Below are 19,719 nucleotides of genomic sequence, written 5' to 3' on the forward strand. Positions count from 1 at the left end.
TATAACACTAGAAACTAGATATTGCATGGGGAAGTGAAGGCAAAGACACGTTTCTTCTTCCAACCCAGAGAACTGACTACATTCTCCAGCAAGATTCTGCACAGCTCCTGCACTCATGTGCAAAACCTGTTGAGAGCAGGGCCCTCTGCATGAAATGAAATGAAAATGTTCTTCTTCCCAATGATCTAAATGTACAGCAAATCATTTTCTTTTTCAGACGCATCTGATGAGGCAATGAAAAAGAGATCCTGTAGTGTGTTAACTTCACTCATATTGCAAAAATATTTTCAAGTAAGAGATGTCAGATATTACTCTACCTTTTCATAATGCTCTATAAGAATTTCAACAACAATATTCTGAAACTTAATGTTCATCATAGCAGCCACAGTTTCTTCCTGTGCTCGCATCAGAGTCGGACCAAAAATAACTCCTAGGTTGGAGACTGTCATCAGATTTTGTTGACTGTGTAATGATACCCTGTAAATAAACACAAAATAAAAGGTCATTAAATAAATATATCAATCTCCCAATCCAAGAAAGGACACAATATTTCTGTTCCAGTTCAATAACCCATTCAAAAATTAAGTTGTCTTTGCAACAAAGGCCCTGAAAGCTCAATGTTCCTCCCCTCCTCAGTTCCTCCCCCCATTGTATCAATTGCATAGAGGTGGCTAGCCCTGTTTGAAAACAGGCAGAAAGTAGGGCAGACTGACACCTTAGAAATTAACTGGTTCAGAGAGGTATGAGCTTTTGTTGGCAGCAACCTACTTTGTCAGAAGCTAGGACTAGACACAGTCTGATGAAGTAGGCTGCTGCCTATGAAAGCTTATGCTTCTCTGAACCAGTTTGTCTTTAAGATGCCTCCTTGCTCCACTTTCTGTCTATGAATTCTATATAAATGATTCCCTGAGAAAAAATGATGAAGACAAGAAAATGTAGTTTATATTCTAGACCGTACTGCAAAGTGGAAAAATAGAGCACTTTTTAATGAGGAATAAAACTGGGTCTCAGATTTCTAGGAAACAATTTCTTTTGTTACAACAGTTCTCCAAACTGCTAATGTGACAATACACGTGTATGTATTAGGGGTGAGTGAAGCTTCGGTCTGCAATTCAATTTGGAGAAGATTCAGCCTGTTTCAGAGGCTGAAACACCAAGTCTGAATCGAATCGGGAGAAGAAAAAAACCCTCTGAATCGACTCGAAGCCTCTGAATTGATTCAGAGGTGGTCTTTCAGGGGAACAGAAACGGAGAAGAGGAAGGGGGAGCAGGGGGGGAAAAGACTGACATCTGTAGCTGGCCAGTGACTGTAATCTTTCCCTGAGTCCCCATCCAATCACAGTGCTGAGGGAGGATGTAGAAACAGCACATAAGCCTCTGTCTGCAGCATTTCTGTCCCTTTTGTGAGCTATTTCTGCCTGAGCAACATTGTCTGAAAGGTACTGGACTGGCTTGGCTTCCTTCCTAGTATGTCTCCTGCTACTTTCTGTTCTTGGAAAGGATTGGATATAGCTTACTAACTAGAATCCCTCTACTTATCCCGATCCAATCCATTTCTTTCAATTTATATTTGTTCTTGGTGTTTTTTTCCCCACACTTCTTAAAAAGTAAGCTGTGTTGTCCCTGGCAGTGAAACCCCTGCACTTATCTCCTTGAAACTTGGAAGGCCTCATGTCCTCAGAAGGGGCTACCACCTCTGTTGTTTTCATCCAAATCTGCCTTAACATACATATATGACATAAATTTAGCTCTCAGCCATTTCAGGGCAGTTTCCCAAAAACCCCTGCACCTATCTCCTTGAACCTTTGCATGCTTCATGCTCTCAGAAGGGGCTACCATCCCTGCAATTTTTATCCAATTCAGCCAAAAAATGACAAAGTTATAGGTATTTCAGTGATTCCCTTTTATAGTCTATGACTGAATCTCTGAGTCTCTCCAAATCAGTGCGGAATGTTCCGAAGCTTATTCGGCCAAATCGATTTGGAACAGTGATCTGAATCTCTGAATCAAATCATGTCCTTTGAATCTGCTGAATCCAAACTGAATAATTCCCTATTTGCAAAGGCCTAGTATGTATCCAAGATACATATGGTACATTATCTCAGCTCTTCATAGTCCTTATTACACAGTGACTCACAGTATGTGAGAGGTAGAGGAGTGCGAGTAACTTCCCATAGTTCTCTCTTCTAGGTGGGGTTCTGAACTGGTGGGCAAATAATGTAATACCTTCAGTTTGGCCTTCAATTTTACCTACTGATCTTTCTTAGTGCTTATTTTTTGCTACCAACATTTCTTTGCACGTAATATCTCATATCTGGAGATGATGGCAATATTTATAGTCAGCAAATCAGGATATAATTTGCCTATTTATCTGTGAAGATACGGTGTTTAAGTTAGTTAGAAAGTAAGAGTCTAAACCAAAGCTCTACAGTGAAGGAAAAGTAGTAGGAGATCCAGTTTCTTTTTTTCCTTTGGAGTTCCTTGTTCAATACCACATCTGAGTGACTCTGATTCACTGCTTATGCAAAACTGAATACTATCAGGTGACAAAAGTAACCACATTGGACGCATCCAGATAAACACAGCTGTGCAGTATGTGCATTGCATACATAGGCAGTGCATACTGCTGAAAAGCAGAGCCAGGCTTTGCCTGGCAGGGTCACCACTGCTGCAGCCCCAGGAGCCCCAGGTAAGGATGCTGGGGCCAGCACATTGCTGGCTCCAGCCTCCCCTATTGCACCCCAGGGTAACTTGCTGAGCGCCAAAGCGTACATGGCACATGCATTCTCCAGGGACAAGTACCTGCGGCAAAAGGTGCTCTGCTGCTACTTGTCCCAGGGGAACCAAACATCCATGTTCATCTGGACGTGGCCATTCTGCATATCTATAAAGTTACTGAGCATGCAGATATGTAACATGAATGATCTGACTTTAGGATAAAGGTGAAACACACACAAGATAAAAAACTTTATGCTCCATTTTGGAGTAAAGTCATGCTTTGGAAAACTGCATCAACATAGATCCTACCAGTGGACTAGTTGAGTGTCCACAGTTTTAGCTATTTCATTTCAGGATGGATGTTTGCACAATTCATATATGTTATTATTGGCTCCACTGGAACTTAGTATCTGCTCTGGACAGTCACCCCGGAGGGTAGTCATCTGTCTCATCTGGACAAAGGTGTAATTTTATTCCAGAGTAAAATCTACAGTAAACTACTCCAAGGTAAATAGGCTGTTCAGACCGCGAGTATCCAAAATTAATAGCTAGTAAAGAACAGAGGGAAAAATGTACTAAACCACATTTTGAGACCTGCTCAGAAAGATTGGCTTGAACATGCATAGATAAGAAGCTTTCAATCTGTGGGCTGTGATTCTCTCGGGGGAGGGGCAGGGTGTCATTGTGTACAGGTTTCATCTGCATCATGTCAACCCCCTCTTTTCTTATATTCTCCGTAACAAAAACAAAAGTCTCTAAACTTTATGTCTATGGTGGTAACTTCACAAACATGAACTGGGTGTACATTAATTCAATTATGCTTGCCTGAATCCATACAGAACCTGAATAATAGCTCGGAGAGGTGTGACCTAATTTTTTCATTTCACTAAAGCTCTTCTGGTTTCTCTTGAACATTTTTTTTCCTCATGTTATTAAATTAATCATTTTGGCATGGAATTTCCAATTTTGCTAAGCTAAATGCTCACTGTTATAGCTTTCAATATCCTGGCCCTGAAGCCATTTCTAGCTCTCCATCTTTTCTTAAGAGGAATTTAATTGGATTATAATCCATGCTCCCTGCATAGATCCTAGAATAAGCCAGTAGGACAGTTGTAGCCAGCCATCTCCGTTTCTTAACCATTTTTCAGTTCTACAGCTCATGTTTGTGCCCTGACTTTTCCCTCTGGCAGGCTCAGATGAAAAACACACACCAGACTGCCTATACTTACGTTCAAAGAGTTACAGTTGCTGCCAAATGCCATGGCTATTAAAAGTGGGGAGCAGACAGCCACATGGAGCCCAACCATTGTATCTATAAAATAAACCCACTAAGTTACTGAAATGAGGGCTGCCACATTTATAAAGTAAAAATAATATTTTATTCAACAGAAATGCTACAAACTCAAACATTTCTGAGCATTAGACATGGTGTCACTGCAAACAGTAAAAGGTGCCAATAATTTGGGAACACTGACTGCACCCAGTCTATTGTCAAAACAAATCCTCTCTCCAATGAAATGGTCAGCTGATGTAACTTGGCTTCAGATGCAGGGAGACAAATGCTTAAAAGATACATTTTCAGTATAACAGGATAAAACTAGAGATATGGCTTCTGCCCAACATAAAAATTGTACTACTCATTAAATCAAAGGATGTTTTTTAACCCAGTAGCCTGTTTCTGACAGTAGCAACTAGCAGATGCTTGAGAAACAGGATGGCTGTACAGTGATCCCTCCACTATAGAAGTATTCATCCATACTGTACTCCTCTAGTTAGTAGCAGTTATAGGTGTAGGGAAGTTGTGAAGCTGAGGTTACATCCCTGACCGCTGTGCTTACTAGCCCCTAACAGATCTAGCCACCATATATTTGTCATAACTTTTTTGACTATTCCTATTGGCCTCCACCAATTTCTAACATGAATTATACGTTACTTAAAAAGCACCCTGATGGACCTCTAGTTCTTTTATTATGAAAACGTACTATATCTTATCAGAAGTAGCTTTCCATGAGGATAACTTGTCTCCTGACAGGATGTGCTACCAATCTTGGAAAACCAATCTTTGAAGTTTTCCAAGAACCTAGTTTAGCAGGGGACCAGGAGGAATTGAGCAGTGGGGAAATGCTCAACACATCTTCCTGAGACCCAAGTCACTCTAGTCTGGGGAAGGCATGGAGAGCAGCTGCTGCTCATCTCCTCTTAGTCCCAGGAGGAGTTGAGTGGAAGGGAAAGGCTCCTGTGCCTTCCCCAGACCAGTCACTGTGGTATGGAGAAGATGTAGGGGGCAGCTGCTCTCACCCCTCCCAAATACCAGGAGGGGAGAGGAGGCCACTCCTTGCTCCCTGCTTGGTCCTCAGACTGGAATTCCTAGTTTGGGGACTGGGTGAGAGGCTTTGAGCAGCTGCTCTAGTCCCCTTGCCAGTGGGGGCTGCTCTACTCCCCTTGCTCCCTACACTTTCCCCAAACTGAGATCACCTGATCTTGGGAAGGTATGAAGAGCGGGGCAGAATTAACAATTGGCAATTGCAAATATTTCTGGCCGGGATTGCAATACAGTTAGCAATTTCTGTCTATGAATTGTATATAAATGATTCCCTGAGAAAAAATGATGAAGACAAGAAAATGTAGACTATGTTCTAGACTGTACTGCAAAGTGGACAAAGAGAGCACTTTTTGATGGAGAATAAACTAGAGCACTTTTTGATGGATTAGCAATTGTATAGCTCTCCCTGCCAAAAACATTTCTAGCACTGGAAAATTTCCATGACAAGAAATTAATGCCTGGTCATATGTTAACTAAGAGTTTATGTTGAATTGCATTGAGCCTTGCTTATAAAAGGCTTAGTTACAAAGGCATTTGCTTACATGTTCCCTCCTCATCTTGCTTTAGGACCACACCCTTTTACTATAATCTCTTTTTGCTAATTACTCTTACCATTCTGAGTAACAGTTATTAATGCCGTGATCCTTTTTAGAGATTTCAAAAAATAATAATTAGCTACCTCCTTAGCATATTTATTCTTAACTCTTGCTATTTGGCTGGCTTCCACATCTGTGCACAGCAACAATTATCTCCAAAATCTTTCAGACATTAAAACAAACAAACAATGGCCCTATCTTCTCTTGGTTCCCAAACCCACCTTTCTGATAGCCTACACTACTGAGGTTCATGAAGTTTGATATTTTACAGTTTAGTAAGAACTCCCAGCAGTTACAGTCTGGCAGCTCAATTTGTTTTTAAAATATTATACAAGTATTAATTAATGAAGGAGGCATTAAAGCAGTACCATAACATTTAGCTGACATCATTGCTGTCTGGCAACCAGGTTGCATAAGCACTTTCCTTGTTATGAAAATGGGAAAAACTTCATAAGCAAGGTAAGAAAGGTCCAAGGACTTTCCCAGGGCCACAGAAAGATCCTGCCAGATCTAAGATCAGCACTCAGGAGTTGCTGAATTCCAGTCCTGGGTTTACACCACACAATGTTCTTTTGGGTGAGTTTTGAGTATGTGCAAGACACACATAGTAGTGAGAGGGTAACTGAATTCTCTTGGCATAGAGAAGAATGGAATGAGAGGACTGAGCCAGTGCATACAAAAGATATTTCCTTTCCATTAACAACCATAGGGTTTAATACTCTATTTACACAAAGATCCAGGCAAAATATGATTTGTTTCTTTGCACTGATGATAAAGAAAGAAAATAAAAGTCTTCCATTTCACGCATCTCCTGTTTCACCTACCTAAGTGCAGATTATGCTTCTTAAAAGTAAACACAGACAAGAATGTATTTATCTGGGGACCAACTCATTCCAGAGGCATATTTTAGGAATTATTGTATTCTATTGGCCATGACCCCAACTTATTTTTCTTTCTGATAGACAGCTTACACATGACTTAGGCAAGCAAGAGCTGTATACAAAGTTCACTGGTACTTAATGATAATGGAACTTTGTATTACTGAGCTCAAACTGTAAGCAGGAAAAATATAAAATGTGTCCACTCTTGAAAGTTCATAATTTTGTACTGTCTTGAACAAAAAAGTTTTATAGTCCTTTTAAACAAACTATGCCTTCTCAAAATATAAAACAGACCTGGGTTTCCATGGTGACAAATTGTGTAATTTAGTAAGACTCAATTTCTTACAAAAGCAATAAGAGGACAGAGTTACTGTTCAGAATAATCATAATGTGGAACATTTTGATAAGCAATTTTATTTGTGCCTAGTCTTACTTTTGCTGGGGTATTGAGAAGATACAGGCCAGTATACTTTTCAGGTAGCGGTGTGCCTTATTCATTAAGGCACACTTGCTTTCTCATGGAAATATCTTTCTTCACTCACTGTATCATAGAATAAAGTTTTGGAAACTGCCAATCTACAGACTCCAGTCTGCCTCTACCATAAGGGTGTGCTGTTATTAAATTTTGTTACTGAACAATTTGTTTTTATAAAGAAAGCAAATGCATAATTTGTCTGGGAAGTTTTTCCAGACAGAGTGACATCTCAAGTTTATTTGCAGATAAACAGACCTTCAGTTTTTGTCTAGTGCTAATTTACTAGGACACACTTACATAGCATGCATTTGCATGGTGTTTTTCAAGATTCATTGTGATGTTTTTTAGGTCTATTCTCCATGACACCTTCAGATAGAAACAAGAAAGGAAAGGAACACAAGGACTAAACCAAATCAAAGTATTATCATTCCTATTAGATAATTCCCCATCCTGTTCCACCCCCACCTCCCTCTCAGTTGTGGTGCATTCATGTAATGAAGGAGAAGAGAATGTAAGAAAGAAAGAAGGAAGGAAACAGCTTGCTGGAAGGAGAAGCCAAGCTGCTTTGATGAGGTCAGAGCAAAGGGACTTTTCCCCTTGCGTCTGGGACAGGATATAGGTGTTTGTTTCATTTGGCTTGTTTAATTAGTGACTGAACTTTGCTTTGGAGAACTGGCCATGGAGCTCATAAGACAGCATACTCTCCCGCAAAAGCCAGCAAGATAAAGGACCTCCTTACAAGCACCAAAACATCTAGGCTCCTGAGATGCACTACACGGAGTGACTGCAAGGGTTATTTCTGCTTTTTAACCAATGACTGTATAGTGCAAAATTCATAAGCAGTCCTTGTAGCAGGGACTGGAACTTAGTCCTCCCCCCACCCAAGGAATGCCCTCCTCAATGAGTCAGAAAGTAACATTTTCTTCATCTTGCGCTCCTTCTGGGCCTTCATATATTGCATCTTGGCTGCCTACTGAGCCAGTTTCAAGGAGGGAAGAAAGAAGAAGACATCTAACCTAATCCATAGTCTGATGGTTTCAACGCTCTTCTGACTGGAAGACACAGTGGAAGACACAGATTTGAAATCCCTCAGTGATGGGGGGCCCATTATCCAAGCTTCCCACTTCCTGGGTAAATGCTCTTGTCACTAGGCTATGGGCAACACCAATCACTGATGTGATTTATACTGAGTGCCACTGTCAGATGAACTGTTCCCAACACGATGGAAGTGCCCCCATCATAGCCCAAGTAAGACACCTAAGTACTGAGGAAAAGGAAGAGTTCAGATACATCCTTGTGTTCAGCATTTTTATTGACTAGTTACAAGGGCCTCCAAAATGAGCAAAAAGATAAGCTGGATCAACCTAAGGGATGCTGTGAAAGCACTTTTAAACTGTTTAGGAAGCCTTGGTGCCTTTCCTATCAACTTGGATCATATTCCTAGGGCAAAGCTCCTAAATTTGAGATACTGGTGTATAAGAGAGAGAACCCTGAATGCTGATCAGGATCTGGCCTTAAGAGCCTAGCTCCCTTTGAATGCATAAGAACAAAATCCCTCAATTGCTGTTTGTGACACTGAAATCACATTAATCTGAGCCTGCGAAACATCTAAATATGAGGGCCAACTTTTAAGGATATGAGCAATTTCAGTGAAGTCAGTGTATCCTGGGATTTTATTGCATGGGGAGAGGAATTTCCTGTGAGATACTGAAAATGGACAACACTTCATAAAAAGACACAAAGGTAGGAAGAGGAGATGAATGGAACCAGAAGGCAAGAAGAATGGGTGATAAAACAGTTTCGGAAATCAATAAACAAGATGATTAATTACAGTAGGCAAGATATAAAAGGGAAATTAGAAAAGTGGAAAAATGAATGGGAGTTTTTTGAAGTATATAGAATCAGGAAGCCTGGTAAGAAGATGATAGTTCTGAGACATCACCCTGTATATGTGTTTTTCTGGCACTAAATAGAAAGTAATCTGAGGGCTCTGAGAAGGAGGGTTGGAGTAAATGACCATTTAAAAAGCAGTAAGTCACCAAGCCCAGATGGTATGTAGCCAGTTTAAGTATAAAGTAGCTGAAGGGCTGAAAAAAGTATGCAATCTCTTACTAAAAACAGCTACTTTTCCATGGGATTGACAGATAGCAAATGTTGTACTTGTATCTAAGAAATGCTCTAAGAGTGGTCTTGGGAACTGTAGACCTAAAATCTATAACTGGAAAATGAGTTGAAATGAAAAGTTAAAACAGAATGGAAATGCCAGGAAAATCACAGTGTGATATGGTTTAACTAGTATAGTTTCTGCAAAGAAAATGGGGTCATGCTGTTTTATGCACACTTAAATTGATAATTTTTAGTCAGTTTCACAAATTATGCAGTTAAATGTAACATAATTGCATTAGAAAGTAGACAGTGGGAATGAAGAGTTCTTATGCACTGCACTTAACTGATATGCAGGTAACCAGGGATTCTTCCAATGTAAGCAACAGACAAAATTTAGGACTGGCATCTAGTAATGCAGTTAACCAAGTTATGCATTTATCCAGCAAGAAGATGGCGTACACTGGTCTGGACTACATTGACAAGTCCCATATTTATTAGCACAGTAGTATCACAGATTTCAATTTCTGAACTAGGAGCATAATTTGGAAAAGTTACAGGAATTAGACCTGCTTAATAAAAACAGTTCGAGTGTTTGCAAACATAAAAAACTCCCAAAAGAACGGTGCTTTACTTCAAATTTGGCATGTTTCTTCACTGAGCCCAGTGCATGCCCAGAAGAAGCAGCACATTACTTCAACCTGGCTCTCCTGATATCTGTAAAGATCAGGTGCTTTAGCGGGGCTTTTTGTGGCACTTTTATGTAATAGCTTTAGATAAAAGTGCCAAAAAACTCCACTGAAGTACCTGATCTATACAGATGCTGCAGAGCCCAGCTGAAGTAATGCGGTAAAGCACTTTTTTTTTTTTTTACATCTGCAAAAAGCATTGCTTTCTAGGATGCTTCATGGGCCTAGTTAAGATTCTGCTTCTAATCTTAGCACATATATGTTCACTGAATTCTCAAAAGCAGTTTACAAGCCTAACAGAATTTTCAAGTAGTCATTTCTAAGGACAGAAATTGGATTAACCAAAATTGGCAAACAAAAAGAAAAAAAATCCAAACTCCACAAAAAACACCATATGGACAAGAATAGTGGAAAGGAATTACTTGACCAAGTGCTTGATTAAGATGTCCAGCATCTCTCTGTTTTTCTCTGGTAATTTATGGACAAGTGCATGTACTGCTTCTACTCTGTAGTTTTGGTCATCAGATTCTATTAAATAAAAAGAGAAAGAGGCACATTCGTTAAAACAGATTCAATACCTGTACCTAACATACAACATACATAACAGTAAGAAACCACCATCCATCTGCCATAAAATGAAAAAAACCCCCAACAAAACAAACAAGAACAAGACTTTTTAAAAATTTGAGAACAATATAATCATGTTTCTTATGCAAACATTCTGGGAATTATTTTTTAAATACAGACAGTCCTTGACCTATGACTTTTTGAGTGATGACAAATGGCATTTACGACATTTGTAAATTGACACCTGTTTCGAGATTCCAATGCAGGTTTCGTCTTTATGATGGTTGACACAGCTGTGTTCAGCTGGTAAGTCTGTTGTGGTGAGGGGGACGGGGGAGAGAAGGGGGCAGAGCAATGCCCCCACAGCGAGAGAGGGACTGGGGCTGGGGTAAGCACTGCCCAGCAAGGGGGTGGGCGACTTGTACTGCTGCGCATCGCCACTCCAGGAGCTGCTCGTATGGTGGCTTGTTCAGAGGCTCTCACAGCTGCTCCCACTGCTGGTCTTGGAGGGCATGGGGTGGGGTCATGTGCTCCAGGATCTGCACGGTGTGGGCATAGCCAGGGCTGCACTCCAGGCGGAAGGCGCTGGAGTGGGGACTATGCCCCGCTGCTGCTTGCCTAGCCGATGCAGGGCTGGCACGAGACTGAGCTGCTGCACCGCCTCCAGACAAGCAGCGTGCAGTGGTGGGAGACAGCCCAGCCTCCCTGTGACTCCTGAATGGGCAGCAGGCTTGCCCCGACTGGGCGAGCAGTGGCAGAACATGGGGGGAGAGGGAGGCGTGTGCCTCTGGATTGGGGTGGGGCGGGGCAGGGCAGGGTGGGGCAGGCAGCAGAGTAGGGGTTATGGCAGGGCTGCAGCAAGTTTTTCGGTGGTACATGCCTGCTCCCCCCATGCCCTTCTGCCACTCATCCAGCTGAGACGAAGCTGCTGCTTGCCCAAGAGGCGTGGGGAGGCTGGGTTGCCTCCTGCTGCTGCATGCTGCTTGTTTGGGGGCAGCGCAGTGGCTCAGTCTTGTGCTGGCCCCGTGCCAGCAGGTGGGCATAGCCCCTGCTCCCAGCAACTTCCACATTCCACCTTCCACCCAGAGTGCAGCCCCGGCTTCGCCTGCCCCACGCAGATTCCCTCCCAGGCTGGTGGCAGGAGCAGCAACCAGAGCTGCTGGACAAGCCACCACAATAGCAGCTCCCAGACTGGTGGCACACAGCGGTGTGAGTTGCCCCACTCCCTCACTGGGCAGCACTTGCCCCAGCACCGGTCCCAGCCCTAGCCCCAGTCCCTCCCTCACTGCCCCTCCGATGCCCCTTCTCTCCCCCACCACCACAACAGACTTACCAGCTGGATGCAGCTGTGTCAACCATTGTAAAGGAACCAATCCCCCATTTATAACATTTTTCCTATAGGAAAACTGGTTCCAAGTTACGATGTTTTGACTTAAGATGCAGTTTTCAGGAACCAATTGTGTTGTAAGTCTGAGGACTGCCTGTAACTTAAATAATAACAATGGATAAAATCCCGGTCAGGGAAATTTTATCTATGATCTCAAAGGAGCCTGTATATGACCAGTAACCTTTAACTTTGTCAAAACTCCTTTTGCTTTTATTCTCATTGAGGCATGAGAACAGATGGAGATAGTTATAAATACATTAAATTGCTAGGCATCTAAAAAAGATTTTAAACAATTTAGGCCAAAGCACAGGTTTCTACCAGGAGAACTGCAGCTCTTCTAGGAGAAACTATGTGTACAGGTGCTCACAGTTTCTCCCAGAACAAAAATGGCATTTCTGGAAGAAAAATAACCCATCCATGACCCAGCAAAGGGGAATTTCTCCCAGGAAAATGAACACCTACACACTTCCTTGCTGCCTGACTCCTTCCAGGGACCAGGAGGAGTTGAGCAGTGGGGAAGTGCTACCTATGCTTTCCCCAGGCTGGGCTCATTCACTGCTCTCTGCCTGCTTTTTCCACTGGAGTCCCGGTGTTTCAGTTGCTTAAAACTTTATCAAACTTCAGTTCTTTGAACTTAGTCCACTTTTTAAAAGAACTTTATCTAAAACAATGAAGGTATTTCCAAGAATGGGGCTATGGAAAATGTGTCATGCTTCCCCCCATTTTCCTTTGAAACACACATACTAGATTATGCTAGCAATAGCCTTTGTGACATTTATAGTCACTAGGAAAAGCCACCCAAATGATGAAGTTATAAGTTTTATGAAATAACACTCTGAGCATGCTTTGTAGAGTCTCACAAGAACTTTGCAGGTCCAATCACTGAAGATGCTATTACAAGTATACCCAGTCTGGGGCTGTAGAGTTGAGTTAGACAACCCCGTAACTTAAGTCTCCCACTGCTCTAGTCCCACATATCCTGGCTTAAGCATCAGAACTGAAAGCAGAGACCCAGTCTCTCCTAAATTGTCTTGCTTGCCCTCAGGCAACATGAAGAATGAAACTGCTTCATCTGAATGTTGAGTGGAAAAGAGTCAGACTTAGAGAGAAGAACAGAACACTCCACAGCAAAGACAATGAAATGAAAGGTTGAAGGATTGGGGAGGGGGTGGAAGGGGGTGGAAACTGGATTTGAGAGCTGTAGAAAAAAGACCAGGGGGGACTGGGCAAAGAATCTGGCACTGGAAGCCAGAAAAGAAAAAAGAGATTATTACTGGAAGCCACTGGATCGGGTAGGAAGACCGAGGAGCTGTGGAATTCTACAGACAAGGAGACCAGGACCAGGGAGAGCAGGATAAGCAGTGGTGACTAGAAGCTACTAGGTAAGACAAATAAGACCAGGATGCAGATATAGAAGGATAAATGACATTACAAAAGAGGCCAAGCTTAAGGGAAGTGGATGGAGCCTGGCGCATGAAGGCACACTCCTTTCCACACCAAGATTTTTGAGGGCAACAATTCCTTTGTTGTAAACAAATATTTATGAAGACCACTTCCAAAGTGTCCTATCCTCCCTTAAGGCTTATCCCACTCATTTGATATGGGACTAGAAAAATTGCATGAGATCATTTGTGCAACCCTTGATTTGGCCTCCTTATTCATATGCATTACGTTCAAGTCTTTGGTTATACGATTTACATACAATTTTTAGAACAAGACAAATTTAGTGTATGGGGTGAACGTGCCTTGTTGAATCAGGGTGTATAACAGAAGAGTATACCATTTGTAGGTTCGCTGCTTCACTTGTTGCAGAAGTCAAAAGGTACAAAGTGAATGAAATGGAAATACAGGAAAAGAAAGGATGATGTCTCTTGGTTAAAGCAACCGAAAGCTGCCCTGAAGAACTGGACTCTAGCTCTGCACGCATACAGATTTCCTACACAATATTTGGCAAGTCACTTAAATAAACTATTCATAGCTGGTCACTAATTGTGTGTTCCCAGGTATCTAGGTACCTAATTTGAGACCCTGAGGCCTGATTTCAGAAGTGCTAGGCACTTCCAATTACAACTAAAGTCAACAGGAATTGTGCCTCAAATATGAAAGGTACTATATAAATTAATATATTAATATACTAATATTACAGTCCCTTTCAAATGATATCCTAGGAGTCTTCATAGAACACATAAAATAGTATACATATTTAACTTTATTCTCTGTACCTCAGTTCCCCATCTGTATGAAAAGATAGTGCTACCCCTTCATCTCAGAAAGTTTTTGTGATAATAAATTTAGTGTTAATGATGTTACAGAGATCAGCAGGGTCCTGATCTGGCATGCTGGAGCACAATTTGGGTCCAAACCCATATGCTAGGGTTGAGGCTGTGCACTAGGGCTGGGGCCACATAGAGGTTTGACCATGGACTGACCCTGCACACCAACCTGATGCAGCATGCACAGCACAGCATCATTTTAGCCAGCCACGAGGTTCTCCAGGGGTCCTGAGATTTGGGAGCAGGGGTAGTAGCAATGTTAACTGCCATGGCTCCCAGAACCATTCTGTGTGTCATGGCAATTAATGGGGATTTGTATTTCTTGCATATAATGTGTCCCTGAATTTCCTCCATATGATCTGGAGGAAAAACATGCATGTTTTATGCAACCTCCCTCCCCCTATTTTATATTTACTGCTGACTCATACTGTTCACACATACGCTTGCACATGTATGGATACATGCACGTGCGCATGCACACACACACACACTTCAACTGTAAGCTCCCCAGGATTATTATGCTTGTAGAGCACATATAAGAGTGAGGACTATCATAGTGGGTTCAAAGTGCTACTGTGTTAACATACGAAATAATACTACATACCTCTTGAAATCTAGTAATTTGAGTCATTCCCTGGGTCATTTAAAACAAAACTGGAATAGGTACATCAGGAAAATTTTCTTTAATATTGGTAGTTGAGAGAGATGGATTTGGATCATTTTCATGAAGACATATTAATTTATTTAGCATTTTACTTACTAACAGCAAGAATGAAATCCTTGTGTAACTTGAAGGTCATTAGTGGTTCTGTAAGGCACCTGGTCATAAAATTAAAAAAGCAGATTTTAGTAATCTGATGTTTTTTTTAAACCTTTTCCCACACTTTTTGTCATTATAATTCTATTTAGAAGTCTTTAAATTTCCAAGTTTGTGTTTGGAAGCTAATACTTACATCCCATCCAATTTGATTCACTGCCTATAGGCTAACAGCATCATTCAGTCATAGTTAAGGCCTGGTAAAAATCTTTTCTAGCTAAATTCAGGGCCACTCTGTAAGAAAAAAATGGTCTAGCAGCAATCTTTAGCAAAAAAGGCCTTTTCTTCTAACTTATATTGTTGTAAATCACAAAAAAAACTGCTGAGCCCAGGTGTAATTTTTACTGAAGCTGGAATACTGAAGAGACCATCACATTTTAAGTCTCAACAGAAATGTCTACATGAGAAGTTTACTGCATAGTTGACTTATATAAGCATCCCTTTTAGGCTGGAGTAAACTAATTTACTCCACAGCTGGATAGTACTTATAAATACAAGTACTATTCTGCTGCAGACTAAAACGTTCTGCCACAGCACAAATGCCCTGGCTGGCTGGGCCACAAGGGTACTTCAGCGTGCAGGCTGGCTGCTCTCTGGCTCCACAGTGAAGAACTCTTGTGCCCCAGCCAGCCCCTCCGCAGCACGTTTTACTGGGGGAAGCAGCCCTGGGTTGGCAGGCTGACTCCTGGGGCCCCTCGCCAGCTGGGGCTGCGCAGTCCAAGCTCAACATGTCGCAATCCTGGGTGCATGTGCAGATGCGCACCCAGCAGCAATAAATTTCAGTGAGATAAGCACTGGAGTTTATTGCAGCATATGAATAGGTATGCATAGATGTGCCCAATCTTCAGCAACTTCAGTTTGCTACCAACATACTGATATATACTGAACTGGAAAGTCTCTTCTTTTAAAAGGCAATTTCTGAATCATAGTAATCAAAATCATTATTGTTGACATTGCTTATTTTAAAACTACAAAAAAAATAAAGACAGTGATTTGTATGAATAAAGAAACGGCACCTTCTATTCTTTTTCATTGTGACCAAACCCTTTCTGTTAGTATTTCCCTTCCAAGTCTTGATAATGACCCTAAGCCATGTGGCTTTTAGAGAACTTATTGGGCACATCTACATGAGATACTTTACAGTACAGTAGACTAATCTTCAGTTCTCACCCAGCTCGGGGCCCACTGGCAGCTGCCCCACCAGAAGGACAGCTCCCTTCCAGCCCCTTGCTGGGGCTGGATGTGCATGTGGTGGGACAGCTCTGCCAACTGCAGCCGCAGCTGTCTCCCAGCCCCTGCACATTAGGACCCCTCCCATGCAGAGCTCTCCTGGCAACATGCCCCCTGCCAGTCCCCAAGCTAGTACCCTGGGGGAGCCTGGGACTCCCCATGGCTGCTGCAGGGGGGCAGAGTGGGGCAGGAGCAGCCCTGTACCAGGTTGTTCTTATTGGGAGCAGATTAGCTTCCAGCAGGGTGCATGTGTAGTCGTGCTTCCAGGGAAGGCACAGTATTTTATGTGCATTAATAGCTTGTGTAGATGTGCCCAACCTTGAGTAACTTCAGTTTGGTACTAATATACTGATACATACTGGACTGGAAAGACTCTTGTTTTAAATGGTAATCTCTGAATCATAGTAATAAAAATTGCTATTGCTAACATTATTAATTTTGTAGTTTTAAAATAAGCAAAGACAGTGATTTGTACTGATAAAGTAATGGCATCTATATTTTTTTTCATTGTGGCCAAACCCTTTCTTTTAGTATTCCCATGACAAGTCCTTATAGTGACCCAAAGTCATGTGGCTTTTAGAGCATTCACTCTCTGATAACTCGGTTCTTCTATCCCAGGTTGGGGTCCAAACACAGAGGTACCCCTGGGTTGTTTCTGAAAATCTTGACTCATATGTACAATGTATTTGTTAATTGTTAAATGCTTGGAAGTAATTGACTAATTTGGGGTATACATTTTACCTAGCCTTTTGAAACAATCAGTATGACAGACTAAAATATAAGAATGAACATTTTTACAGTTCTACAATTTTTTATCCTACTTGAACCAATTTGTGAAATGTCATGCCGTGTATGCTGTTTAGATAAAGGATTTAACAAATTAGAAATGTTCATTATTTTCTGGCTTGGAAGGTGAGAAAAAAGATGTATAAAATTACTACAAGCACTTAACTTGTTCTATTCCGAATATAAAATTCTACAAGAACAGAACCAGAAGATTCTATGATCAAATGGAGATTTAGTAATAAAAATTGCTGGGATATTAAACAAGACAAAATAATGCATCTTCAGTAGTGTTTTCATGAGTGCAAGAGACGTAACACAATATTAATAAACAAGGATTAACGGGATAAAAGGAATATGCAGATTCCTATAGAGTACCATACTCACCTGAGGTAGTTTTTAAGTCCACTTGTTATTGTTTTGTTGTCCCAAAGTTCCATATCAATATCCATATCGGGAGGAGATTTAGGGGCTGGTAAAAATTGAATGAGTGTGTCATACTTTGATTAACAAGACAACTAGAAAAGCAGCACATTAAATAGTTGAACATATAAGGCATTCAATTAACCTGAATACTTTATGCCTCAAATAACTAACAACTTGAGCACACGTTGAAAGTTCCTACACCTTGTTAAAGTATTAATAAAACAAACAGTTTTTCAGTATATAGGAATGTGAGCTATGTGTAAAAATAACAAAGCAAATGCTAAACCAAAGTTGGTAGATGGGTTCTGATGCAGAGTAATCTTCAAAATGAGGGTGCATAGAGACAAACTGGCAAGGTAAGAAAAACTCCTGGACCACCAAAAGAATACATTTATAAACTAAGGTACTGTTTGAAGGTCAGGGACTATTTAGAAAAACTGGACATATATAAGTCCATGGGGCTGAATGGGATGTACCCGAGGGTGCTGAGGGAGTTAGCTGATGTGACTGCAGAGACACTGGCCATCATTTTTGAAAACTCATGGTGATTAGGAGGGATCCCAGATGATTGGAGAAGGGCAAACACAGTGCCCATATTTAAGAAAGGAAAAAGGAAGATCCAGAGAATTACAGGCCAGTCAGCTTTACCTCAGTCCCTGGAAAAATTATGGAGCAGATCCTCAGGGAATCCATATCTAAGCACTTGGAGGAAAAAAAGGTGGTTAGGAACAGTCAGCATGGACTCACCAAGGGCAAGTCATGCCTGACCAACCTGATTGCCTTCTATGACGAAATGAGTGGCTTTGTGGATGCAGGGAGATGAGTGGATGTAGTAAACCTTGCTTTTAGCAAGGCTTTTGATACAGTCTCCTACAACATTCTCTCAGGCAAGCTACGGAAATATGGGTTGGTTGGATGAGTGGACTGTTAGGGGGCAGTGGGCTCTAAGGGTAGCTCAATGGCTCAATTTCTAGTTGGCAGCTGGTATCAAGTGGAGTGCCCCAGGGGTTGGTCCTGGGGCCAGTTTTGTTCATGTCTCCATCAATAACTTGGAAGATGGCATAGAGTGCACCTTCAGCAAGTTTGCAGATGACGCCAAGCTGGGGCAGGGGGTAATAAATATGCTGGAGGGCAGGGCTAGGATTCAGAGTGACCTAGACAAATTGAAGGACTGGGCCAAAAGGAATCTCCTGAGGTTCAACAAGGACAAGTGCAAAGACCTGCACTACGGATGGAACAATCCCATGCACTGGTCCAGGCTGGGGGCTGACTGGCTGGGCAGCAGCTCTGCAGAAAAGTATCTGGAAGTTACAGTGGACAATAACCTGAACACGAGCCAGCAGTGTGCCCTTGTTGCCAGGAAAGCTAATGGTATACTGGGTTGCATTGGTGGGTGTGTTGCCAATAGGTCCAGAGAAGTGATTATTCCCCGTTATTCAGCACTGGTGAGGCCACATCTGGAGTACTCTGTTCAGTTTTTGGGCCTCTCACTAAAGAAAGGATGTGGAAAAATTGGAGAGAGTTCAGTGGAGGGCAATGAAAATGGTGAGGGGCTGGGGGACATGACTTATGAGGAAAGACTGAGGAAACTGGGCTTATTTAGTCTACAGAAGAGAAGACGGAGAGGGGATTTAATAGCAGCCTTCAACTACCCGAAGGGTGGGAGGTTCAAAAGAGGATGCAGGTAGACGGTTCTCAGTAGTGGTAGGTGCCAGAACAAGGAGCAACCATCTCAAGTTTCAGCAAGGGAAGTTTTGGTTAGATATTAGGAAGAATTTTCTCATTAGGAGGGTGGTAAACCACTGCATCAGGTTACCCAGAGAGGTGGTAGAAGCTCCATGCTTGGGGGTTTCAAAATCTGGCTAGACAAAGCCTTGGCTGGGATGATCTAGTTGAGGATGGTCTTGCTTTAAGCAGGGGATTGGACTAGATGACCTCCTGAGGTCCCTTCCAATCCTCACTTTCTATGATTGATGTAAAATAGAACTAAAATGCAAGCTTAATTTTCTGCCTGTAACTGTCTGTACAAACCAGACTAATTTGAGTAGATGCAGTAAAATAAGTCATGTTCAAAACATACATGGTGCATATTACAGACTGATGTTCATTCACAATACTTACAAAATATGGTATTCATTAGCTTTTGCACTTTAGAATTCACACCTCCTATTCTGTAAAGCCCTAAGATTGTGATACCTATAGGGAAAAAAAAACAGGACAGCAAACTGAACCACTGCACTTTAATACAAATAAAGATATAAGTGACATGCTGGGTGTAAGTTTTGAATATTCAGCCACCTGACTCCTAGCTAATATATTTGGACTGTGGTAAATCCCAACACCATTTTAAATGATCTATGGTAAGGGTTGACAACGTATGGGTCCCGACTATCTGTTGAAGTTGTAGATAAGCATAAGAGTTATATCAGAATCAATTTATACTGATAAAAG

General features: G+C 41.7%; 1 protein-coding gene across 2 annotated transcripts in view; it reads right to left on the reverse strand.

Annotated features, from left to right (window-relative positions):
- ARHGAP42 (Rho GTPase activating protein 42) overlaps window positions 1-19,719 on the reverse strand; it is a 313,916-nt gene that overhangs the window by 34,357 nt on the left and 259,840 nt on the right. For both annotated transcript variants that reach the window (XM_090030242.1, XM_090030234.1), the window contains exons 14-18: window positions 19,390-19,464; window positions 17,230-17,314; window positions 14,773-14,831; window positions 10,208-10,313; window positions 318-477 (exon numbers count right to left, since the gene is read on the reverse strand). In XM_090030242.1, coding sequence (XP_089886368.1) covers window positions 318-477; window positions 10,208-10,313; window positions 14,773-14,831; window positions 17,230-17,314; window positions 19,390-19,464 — 485 coding nt within the window. The remainder of the gene's footprint in view (window positions 1-317; window positions 478-10,207; window positions 10,314-14,772; window positions 14,832-17,229; window positions 17,315-19,389; window positions 19,465-19,719) is intronic.

The sequence above is a fragment of the Crocodylus siamensis genome, chromosome 1 (assembly GCF_052110815.1).
Source record: "Crocodylus siamensis isolate JL-2025a chromosome 1, ASM5211081v1, whole genome shotgun sequence".
In the NCBI taxonomy this organism is placed as follows: Eukaryota; Metazoa; Chordata; order Crocodylia; family Crocodylidae; genus Crocodylus; species Crocodylus siamensis.